At 33.3% G+C, this 11,550-nt stretch overlaps 1 protein-coding gene across 1 annotated transcript; it reads right to left on the bottom strand.

Moving 5' to 3' along the window:
• Positions 1-4,692: 4,692 nt before the first annotated feature.
• Positions 4,693-11,056, bottom strand: LOC114749766 (uncharacterized protein At3g52155, chloroplastic-like). Its single transcript, XM_028938304.1, has 5 exons — positions 10,617-11,056; positions 9,618-9,717; positions 9,318-9,497; positions 8,597-8,714; positions 4,693-4,949 (listed from the first exon to the last, which is right to left on the bottom strand). The coding sequence occupies exons 1-5, from the start codon at positions 10,891-10,893 to the stop codon at positions 4,887-4,889; spliced, it is 738 nt and encodes a 245-aa protein (XP_028794137.1). The 5' UTR covers positions 10,894-11,056; the 3' UTR covers positions 4,693-4,886.
• Positions 11,057-11,550: the final 494 nt, after the last annotated feature.

Below are 11,550 nucleotides of genomic sequence, written 5' to 3'. Positions count from 1 at the left end.
TACATGATTTCTGTCAATTGAACTCATTATACACAAAAGAATCTCAAAAATAAAATTTCTTGAAAAAAAAAAGTCTACAAACAAAATATCGATTTCATTGTAACCAAATTAGATGGCACAAAGAAATAAAATAACATTTGTAGGGTGTTTTACTTAACTAGTTTAATTAAATTAACTAAATCAAATAAATTAGTTAATTATAATAAATATACCTATTCTCCCCAAAATATCATTATATAATGTTAGGTTATATATATATGAGCTCATAAATTAGATAAATTAATATGAGAAGCAATAATAAAATAAAAAACAAAGTAAATTAAATTTTTTATTATGTAAGACTAAATTCAACTCCTTAACTAATTCACGTGTTAATGAGAGAAGGAATGATTCCAAAAAATTAATGCTTCAACAATCTTAAATAAATAAAACTGTTGATGTTAATAGCTAAATTGTACTAAAAATTTTTTGTTTAAAATCTCAAACCAAATTCTTGGCTTTTCTATTCTTATTCTTACCTTTTTCATCTCTCTTTCCACATCCTTTTCCATCAATAAGCCATACGCCTCCCCACATACAAAGGCTGACCTAGAAAGAAAACCTGTATTTCCCACCATTCGATAGGGACCGAGGTATATTCTTCCATCATGCGCTTTAATTAAATTTTCCAAGTATGTTGCTCCTAGTTCAGGACAAAATTGGTAGTATATAAAACAAGAAATATCACGTCATCTTTCATCACATGTGAACTACTAGTATTAAAAAGATTTCATTTGAATATCGTGCGCCAACCTTTTGGCGAGATCGTGACACCTAATTGAATCACAAATGCCGCTTATCAATTAAACAACTTAATAAAAGCAAACATCACATTTCGAAAAGATTAACTAAGTGAATAAAACAAAATATTATTTATGGTCTCTAATATAAGAGCTCATTTAATTTTTATTTGATCCTAAATACAAAACTTTATTCCGTTTTATCTTTCATATTTATACATTTTTTTAAACTAGTTCTTATAATAATAGTAGTTTTAACTAATACATTTGATTAGCAACTATATTTTAGGAAAGACAACAAATATTTATTACAAATAACTAACTTAACTAATTTTTTTGATCTACTCAAATTAATTAATTAGTTTTTATATCAAGTACTGAAGGTAGTAATATTTTTCTTTGCCAATTTATTGCAATTATCCTCCAAGACTATAATTTTTTCCTGCTTCTTTTTTGTCATGTTTTTTCTTGCTATGTTATAGTATTATACATTTTGGCTTCTCCGAAAATATTAAGAAAATTTAATGTAAACTAAAAAGCGTGCATTCAATGGCTGCGGCACTGGAAAGGTTCCTAGTGATTGAATTTGATAGTAAATATTTTATTGATTGATTGTTTACAAATTAAATGTTTATGTCGATCAGCGTTGACATCTGATGAATATTCTCATCATTTCTCACCAAATTACAAATTCATTTTTATGTAAAAATAGACTCAATAATATTTTGAAAGACATCTATATCAATAAAAAAAATGTTTTCATATTAAAGAGACAGGAGTTTCAAAATTTGGTTCTTCAATTTGCAATTGTGCAGAAAAATGCTTAACATTGGTTCATTCTGTCTATCATATATTTCAAATTACAAAGAATTTTGACATAAATCTTAATTGTATTAAAAATTAGGTCGTCAACTTATTTAGAATTTTTTCTTTTATACAAAATGAGTTTAGATAAATTGAATCCTGATAGTCATTTCAAAACTCAAAAGAGTATTTATTAAAATACTGCGAACCAATTCTCACATCGGCAACCTAAGTTATAAGCCAACTTTTTATTAATTTGAATCAACTTAAGTTGGGTACTTAGAGTTAAATAGAGAAATTTATGTTTATCTTTGTATTGTCCCCATAAAACTCAAGTATTCAGGATGTCTTGCATTGCAAATTTACGCTTGGGCTGCAAAACTTGGGTTTCGCCCTTCACAAACACAAGTTTTCTGCGTCCCGTAACGTGCCAAACTTGAATTTTACTCTATACAAGCTGGATTTTAACGTGCTCGGTTATACCCTACTTTTCGTTTCACATCAATTCATTCTTTCTTAGTTTAATAATTTGGACTCACAAAACTCTTTTAAATGATTTTCTCTTGATTAAAATACACTGAACCCAGGCCTTGGTGTTGAGAAGCCTTCAAGTTTCATGGAAGATCAGAAAACATAGGGTGTAGCTTTTGGAAAACACAGTTTTTAAACACGATTTCACTAATAACTACAGTCATATATATTATTCTAACAATTTTTATCATTTCAAACTAAGGGCATTAAAGTTATTACCCTTCAGTCTTCATTACATCATCATAATCATCCTACCAACCATAAATATACCCATCAAATCATTTTCATTGCATGCCGAACATATCAGCCGCCTGATTTTTTTTTTTTTTTTGCCCCTTCTCTTCCTTTCCATCAAAACTGAACCTTCCTACCAAACAGGTGCTTAATGCATCATAAATGCATCGTCGGGGATCTCCATGGGCACAAATCATTTGCTACCAATTACATGGGTCCAATGAATGAGCAAGCTTCATTTTCTAACCATCGCTCCAGCATGTGCGCACGTATTCTAAGTTTGACTGATTTCTGTGGACCCGTTATCCGAAGTTTTTTTTGGTTTCTTGAAACAGTTTAAAAAGGCTTTCTCTTTCAATCCACCTCGTCGTCCCACCAAAAAAACACACCTCACCCGGGCCCCCCCTTTTATCTCCTTTAGATGAGCCAGCACGCCGAAGTTCTTGATCACCTAGCTACTCGTTTTACTACACCCTGAAGCTTCCACCCACCAAATCCTGCCGAAGCAAATGCCTGTAAATCAAATGTTCGATAAGAATCATGTTTGAGACACCAGAAATAATAAAGTAAATACAACAACTGAAGAAATATTAATAAATACTTCCCCTTTTTGTAGCAAACATCATTTGCTGCCAAACATAGACAATAATACAAAACTATGAAAGTTCAACAAGGCATGCGTATTTATGCACGTATGTCATTGAATCCTTACTCGTAAACATCCCATTCAATGATTTACTATCCAATGAAGTCGTTATCCAGTATGCTAAGTAACTTTATTATTTTTCCATAAAAAGTACCCTAAAAAATATGTTAAACTATATAAGCCAAATTATTTGTGCACAACATAAGGCAAGAAATTTATTATTTCATCAAAATAAGGTTTTCAGCCTCTCATTACCTCCTTTCTTCTATGTTCTTTTTACATGGCAATGTCATTGTACAACAGTGACTGAGTGTATGTATGTATTTATGAAAAGAAATGACTAGGATTTATGTTGCATCTTACCATACGTCACATGCGCACCTCAACCACTAGGCCGAACCCAAGTTCCAAACTTCATTTATTATTCATACATATGCACTTATGAATTACTGTTTCATCAACAATGGAGGGCGACCATCGCCAAATTTCATCCTACAAGATTTTCTTTAAGTCACCTTGTTGCATAAACTAGTCAAGCGCTAATGGAAATACTTGCCCATGGATAATGGTACAGAGTAGGCAAGTAGACCAAGAATCAAAACGAGCATGCAATGCAGCATTATCAGTTGATATATATATATATATATAAATAACAAAGTATATGACCCAAATATCCTCTTCTTTTTTTTTTTTTTTTAAAATATCAAGATGTAATTGTCTTAAGATCTGATTGTAATTGTCTCTAATTAAAAAAAAGCATGTTGTGAATTGATACATGATTTCTGTCAATTGAACTCATTATACTCAAAAGAATGTCAAAAATAAAATTTCTTGAAAAAAAAAATCTAGAAACAAAATATCGATTTCATTGTAACCAAGTTAGATGGCCCAAAGAAATAAAATAACATTTCCTAGGGTGTTTTATTTAACTAGTTTAGATAAATTAACAAAATCAAATAAATTAGTTAATTATAGTAAATATAACATAATCTTTCTAAAATATCATTGTATAACGTTAGGTTATATATATATATATGAGTTCATAAATTAGATAAATTAATTTGAGAAGAAATAATAAATGCAAAAAACAAAGTAAATTAAAAATTTTTATTATGTAAGACTAAATTCAACTCTTTAACTAATTCATACGTTAATGATAGAAGGAATGATTCCAAAAAATTAATGCTTCAACAATCTTAAATAAATAAAACTGTTGATGTTAATAGCTAAATTGTACTAAAATTTTTTCTTTAAAATCTCAAACCAAATTCCTGGCTTTTTTATTCTTATTCTTACCTTTTTCATCTCTCTTTCCACATCCTTTTCCATCAATAAGCCATACGCCTTCATACGCACAAAGGCTGACCTAGAAAGAAAACCTGTATTTTCCCATTAGGCCATTAGTCGATAGGGATTGAGGTATATTCTTCCATCAGGCAACTTTAATTAAATTTTCCAAATATGTTGTTCCTAGTTCAGGACAAAATTAGCAGTATACGAAACAAGAAATATCACGTCATCTTTTATTATATGTGAACTATTAAAAAGATTTGATTTCAATATCGGGCACCAACCTTGTTGGCAAGATTTGATTTCATAAAATGCATCGTCGGGGATCTCCATGGGCACAAATCATTTGCTACCAAATTACATGGGTCCAATGAATGAGCAAGCTTCATTTTCTAACCATCGCTCCAGCATGTGCGCACGTATTCTAAGTTTGACTGATTTCTGTGGACCCGTTATCCGAAGTTTTTTTTGGTTTCTTGAAACAGTTTAAAAAGGCTTTCTCTTTCAATCCACCTCGTCGTCCCACCAAAAAAACACACCTCACCCGGGCCCCCCCCTTTTATCTCCTTTAGATGAGCCAGCACGCCGAAGTTCTTGATCACCTAGCTACTCGGTTTTACTACACCCTGAAGCTTCCACCCACCAAATCCTGCCGAAGCAAATGCCTGTAAATCAAATGTTCGATAAGAATCATGTTTGAGACACCAGAAATAATAAAGTAAATACAACAACTGAAGAAATATTAATAAATACTTCCCCTTTTTGTAGCAAACATCATTTGCTGCCAAACATAGACAATAATACAAAACTATGAAAGTTCAACAAGGCATGCGTATTTATGCACGTATGTCATTGAATCCTTACTCGTAAACATCCCATTCAATGATTTACTATCCAATGAAGTCGTTATCCAGTATGCTAAGTAACTTTATTATTTTTCCATAAAAAGTACCCTAAAAAATATGTTAAACTATATAAGCCAAATTATTTGTGCACAACATAAGGCAAGAAATTTATTATTTCATCAAAATAAGGTTTTCAGCCTCTCATTACCTCCTTTCTTCTATGTTCTTTTTACATGGCAATGTCATTGTACAACAGTGACTGAGTGTATGTATGTATTTATGAAAAGAAATGACTAGGATTTATGTTGCATCTTACCATACGTCACATGCGCACCTCAACCACTAGGCCGAACACAAGTTCCAAACTTCATTTATTATTCATGCATATGCACTTATGAATTACTGTTTCATCAACAATGGAGGGCGACCATCGCCAAATTTCATCCTACAAGATTTTTTTTAAGTCATCTTGTTGCATAAACTAGTCAAGCGCTAATGGAAATACTTGCCCATGGATAATGGTACAGAATAGGCAAGTAGACCAAGAATCAAAACGAGCATGCAATGCAGCATTATCGGTTGGAATATATATATATATATATATATATATATATATATATATATATATAAAATAACAAAGCATATGACCCAAATATCCTCTCCTTTTCTTTTTTTTTTTTAAATATCAAGATGTAAAAGCATTAGCAGGTAAACATGGTCATTCTTTTTCTGGATGAGTATCCAACAGGGACAAACACAAGCATATTGATTTCTTGACTCTCTTTAAAATTAATTTTTCTATGAAAGATAGATACCAGCTGGGCGGTTGAAATGAAGGTATAAATTGGGCATCAGACCATACCACACCACAAGTGTCAAAGTTGAAGTATATAGGATCAATATTACAGGATAATGGCGAAATTGATGGGCATGTTATGCATAGGATACAAACAAGCTAGGTAGTTGAAATGAAAGAAAGTAGCAAGAGTCATTTGTGACTGCAAAGTACTCACTAAGCTTAGAGGGATGTCTCACTTTCGATTACCTAGCTCTATGCAAATAGGTTCATCACAGGGATAAAGGCTTGTTAATGTATGTGGCTAGGTATCAATGCTTCATTAACGAAAAAATTTTAAGATCTTAAGTTGAAGTTCTAGATAAGATCAAGGCATTAGGAGTTCTTTGTTAGCACACGGTTTCTACCACACTTGAAGGGAAATTTTATTCAACCCGTAGGGATGGTAGAGATGAGAATGTTTAGATGGATGTGTAATTATATAAGAAAAGATAAAACCTGTAATGATAGTATAAGAGGACAAGTTAGCATTGCATCTATTGAGGAGAAAATGGTAGGAAATCATTCATCATCTACAAAAAAAGCCATTGGAGGCACCAATAAGGAGGGATGAGCAGATAGCCTTTAGCCCTATGAAGAGAAATAGAGGGAGACCAAAAATGGCATTTAAGGAAATCATCAATCCAGACCTCATACATAATGGTTTAATGGAAGAGTTAGCTTCAAATAGAGCACAAGGGCATTATGCAATCCATCTAGCCAACCCTACTCAGTGAGATAAGATGATGGCTGTTATAGTAGAGTTGAAGTTCTAGAGTAATAGAGCTCCAAAGATAAAAATATAACCCTCTATGCTGGAAGCTTCTGGAATTGTTTAAATTTTTTTTAAAAATATGGCTTATAAGCTTATCCACGTAGTAGTTCTAATGTCCGTACGGGTGGGTGGGTAGCTGAATTTTAATCCCAAGATTCAAAGGTGATCTCAAAGCAAGCTAACAACTAACTGACAAATAATTTAGCAACTAAGAACAAAATTTATGACACGTTTATAGATAACAATTTGGGGTAGCATAAAGTTGGGGTAGCAAAAATGAGGATGTTGAGATGGATGTGTAGTCATACAAAAAAAAATAAGGTTCAAAATGAAAATATCAAAGCAAAAATAGGTATGCTGCTTATCAAAGAGATAATAGCTGAAGATCACTTGAGGTGATTTGAGCATGTGCAAAGAAGGCCATTGGAGGCCGGTGAGAAGAATAGATCAGACAGTATAGAGTCTCATAAAAAAAGGCAGAGGAAGACCAAAAAGAACATTCAATGACGTCATTAAATGAGATCTCCTGATCAACAACATATCTAAAGATTTAGTTGTTGATAGAGTACAATGGCGTCGTGCGATTCATATAACCGATCCCACCAAGCGGGATAAGGCTTGTTGGTGTTTATAGATAACAATTTCTATAAAAGCTTCCATATACTAACTCCACAACTATCACTCAAAATTAAAACTGTTCTGTTGATGCAAAATTGTACACAGATTTTAATTAACTACAAGATGCACTTAACTTAATCCTAGACTAGAAAAGATCTTTTATGACATATGTACCATTGGAGAAGAGCTGCTTCAGTGTTCAGCTTCTGAGACAGATACTTAACCAGATGTTAATGCCATATCACTGACACAATATTTAATGTGCATAAAGGCTACAGTTACTAAAGTCCAAACCAGAGAATATAAGCTCCAAAAGAGCATCATTTCATCATGTATTACGAGATTTATAATTGCCTCCTACTGCCATCTAGATCTTACCATCACCCAATAAGACAAGCCCGATTATGACCCCTGATTACCTTAAGAGCCTAAGACTAATAAAAATATATAAATATTAAACGTATATGCTAACTCACTAAACTTGAGAAGCATCACTTGATATTTTCTTATTATGTACAAGGATCTTGGCGTGTTCAAAGGCAAGTTTGGTTTGGTTCGGATTGATTTGGATGATGTTAAAATGATTTTTTTTAAGTATAATTTTTCTTATTTAAATTTTTTTAACACCTTAAAGAATGTGCGTACAATTATGTAATCTTTTTTTTTTTTAAATACAACAATCTATATTCTTTCATTTTTCAAATTTTTTAAAATCAAACACTTCAGAGCAACATATTAAAATTTTAAACTAAAAAGGATCACATATTTAATGAATTAATTTTCACTGGTTTAATATGTTCCTTTATGTGCTAACTGATCTTAAAGGGGTACAGACAAAAAAAAAAAAAAAGGCTGATTTGGCTTTTAAAATAGGGCTTGAAATGATATTTAGAATTTTAGAAAATGTAACTAAATCTAATCAAGCTTGATTCGGTTTGTTTCAGGTTCCAAAGGGTTAAAACTGAAACCAGAACCAAATTAATCGGTTTGGCGAAATTGAAAACCAAACCAAGCCTTCTTTCTGGTTGGTTTTGATCAGTTCGTGTTGGTTCAGTTTAGTTTGGATCGGCTTTGAACACCCTTGCAAGGGTCATCCCTTTTCATTACATTCTCTGAAAAATAAACTTTGCATATTGTAACAAAACATCACTAATTAACAGATAATTACGATTATATACAGTGATTTACTCTCAGAAGAACATATCACTATCTGCCGCTTTGTAAGTAATGTAACCTAACCTCATCCCAAGATTTCCCAGCAGCCTCGAGTAGTGCAGCGTTACATGTCTTTAATTCTACAGAGGAACCGGAGAACATTGAGGCCGCCTCCTCCCATCCCCTGTTATGTCCCATACACCTGCCATATACCCAATGATAACAAATGTGTATGATACTATTAATAAGATTTTTTTTTTCCCAGAATAAGTTTAAAGATATTAGCTCTGCAAAACACAATATTAATTATAAATACAATAATTAAAAACATAAAAGACCAGCTTCAGAAAAGTTTGGGTGCCTTGAGCTTTCTCAAAAAGGAACTAATTAGGATGAGACGCAGACCACATTTGATTACAACCAAAGGTTTAGGGTGAGTACAATCCAGTATTGAAAACGTTGAAAGTAATACCTCATATAGACATTTCAGGTGTCATAAAAACAAGTGCAATGTCCATAAGGAAATATAATCTTTTTTTTAATTTCCATTGACTGTTAACATCAATGTATGACTTCTCAATCACAAGAATCATAAGAAATAAGCGATAATAGTATCAATCACTTGACGCATGATCACAGCCCCACCATTTTTTGTGTCCATAGTTTGTCCATATACAGCCAGGCCAAAAAAAAAAAAAAAAGAGATATCTGTTTTACCGTAGCCGTAGTTGGTAATCTCCACCTTCGGAAGAAGGAAAATAATTCACATTTACCCTGGAAAGGTTGCATGGTTAAAGATACTCACATTATAGTAAGTATTTCATCCCTTGAATATTTACAAATAACCTTTTGTAGGTGCTCTGCTGTTTGTCCATCCATGGCTGCAATTGAATAAAAACTAGAAACAAAATGAACTTCAGCTTCTAACAATTCACGCACTTGTTCTTGCATTATCTTGAGGGTCTCCTTAGTTCGTGCTGCATCGCTGCATCAGAGAAATCAATATAAAGCTTAAAAAAAAAAAAAAAAAAAAAGCTATGGCAAGAAAGTTCTTTACAGTTACTTCCAGTAACAATCACAGAAGAACTGCCATAAAATTCCTAACCTAGACAAGATAAGTTCCGGAATCCAACCCAATTGTTGAAGCTTGCGAGAAACTTTCAAGGCATCCACCTGCCCAGATTTACTCAGAGGCCGTTCATGATCTGTAAAAAGTAGATTTTCTATTTAGAAGCAATGCATCATACTTTCAAAATCTTGATCTGGCTAGGCTGCCAGACCTAAGCACAAAAACATTCACATGCATACTGAAGTTTGAGACTTTATGCTTAGCAAAGCTAAAAAATGGACAAACAGAAACTAACAGTTGTGCTACTTAGAAGCAAAACATTTTGGTTTTCAATTCTGTAATGAGATTGTTCCACTTCATAACGTCAAGCACCTTAACAAAATGACCATAGCCGTACTATATGGTATGAGAATTTAAGATCAGAAAAGCCAAAACATGGGACAAGAAATCTAAGAAATTCTTGCTTGCTCCACCTTAATTTGCTTCCAATCCTAAAGCGGGAATGTTCTCCCTTCCTAAACTGAAGTCCCTAAAAAGAATTGATTCTAACAAATGCATGCCTTAGTACAGAAACCGAGGCATGGACAAGATGTAATGTTTAAATGTAGCTTGAACGGTCATTTTTGTCAGGTAAAAGTGTTGGTTACTATAGTGTGAAACTTCGAGTTTGGAAAGCCCGAAACTTGGAAAGGAAACACAGCTGAAATTTTTACTTGTTTTACTTGAAAGCAATACGATGTTGCTTCCAATCCTAAAATGAGTGTTTCAGCTACCCGAAGTTAAGCATTAAAGAAGTACCACACATATATGGGACATAAACGCAGTTTCAAATGTCCAAGTACTATATATATATATATATATCAGATTCCATAAGGCTTGTATTTCGAAGCACAGGTGCTTCCTAGCCAAGCACCATAACACAAGTCCATATCCAGAAACAAAGTTTTGGAATCCGTAGGTTCAGCTTAATCCTTAGAAAAGGATCAAAGCATAAACTTCCCAACGAGTTCAACAGTTTCCCATAACTAAAAATACCCCGAAGTGATCGATTTTCCCAGGAACTCTCGGCATGTCGGAGCAGAATGAGGCGGCGGGAAACAGACTCCGAGAAGGTCTGAGATGGAGTTTTCTCGTCGGAGACAACTTGGCCTTCCTGCTTCTCAATAACGAGAGAGGATTTGGCGCGAAAACGGTGGTTAGGGTTCCGAACGCAGATTAAACGACGCTGAAGTTGATGACGAGGGCAAATGGGTGGCGAAACGGAGAAGCTGTAAATACAGGAATAGCATATATCACCCAATGTGACATTCATACTGCTTATCCACAATCACCGTCTCGGCCTCAAATCTTTAGTACAGATAGTAGAGTGCAATTGCGAGTGTCTGTCTCCGTCCGCCGTGCGTCCAAACTGAGGAAGAAGAAAAAACCTACCCGTCTTGTAATAACCTTTGGCATATGCACCATTCCGTTTGCTTCCAAATGGGGGAGAGGCCAAAGGCGGACATCCCCCCCAAAATTCTCTCCCACCGTTATTCTCCCCCTTTCTCACAGTAAAATGTCATGCATTTGGGAAATTTACTGAATATATTATTCAAAAATTTATTCAGAGAATGTTTGGATTAATCCAAAAATACTTTTGAAAAAGTATCTTTACGTAAATAGAAATAAAAACGATATTCACCTAAACACTCTCTTAATGCCATGCGCAACTTATATCTACGGAATGAAACTCTTCAATTATATATTTTGTACAAAACAAAAGATATTCACACATATTGCTCCTATCCTATGAAAATGAGTCTTACTTGGTCAAAAAAGCTGTATCCTTTGATAGTTTTGATTAATACTACCTCCAATCTTAATTATAAAAGCCAGTTAACTAATTTGAGTAGATTAAGGAAGTAAGTTGAGTTAGTTATTTGTCCTAAATAAGTGTTACCTTTCCTAAAATATCCTTACTAATAAAGTA

Source organism: Neltuma alba, unplaced genomic scaffold, assembly GCF_004799145.2.
Source record: "Neltuma alba isolate B1F8T4 unplaced genomic scaffold, ASM479914v2 tig00006169_pilon, whole genome shotgun sequence".
NCBI lineage: Eukaryota > Viridiplantae > Streptophyta > Magnoliopsida > Fabales > Fabaceae > Neltuma > Neltuma alba.
Note: the sequence above shows the minus strand (reverse complement) of the source record. Positions and strands in the feature narration are given on the sequence as shown.

Bases quoted from the DNA above. Each gene is read 5' to 3' on its own strand.
- LOC114749766 (XM_028938304.1), bottom strand. From the start codon at position 10,893: ATGAATGTCACATTGGGTGATATATGCTATTCCTGTATTTACAGCTTC. The intron at 8,715-9,317 runs GTGAGTATCTTT...GGTATATGGCAG, and splicing joins GATGAAATACTTACTATAAT to GTGTATGGGACATAACAGGG. The intron at 4,950-8,596 runs GTTAGGTTACAT...TTTGATTTACAG, and splicing joins CTGGGAAATCTTGGGATGAG to GCATTTGCTTCGGCAGGATT.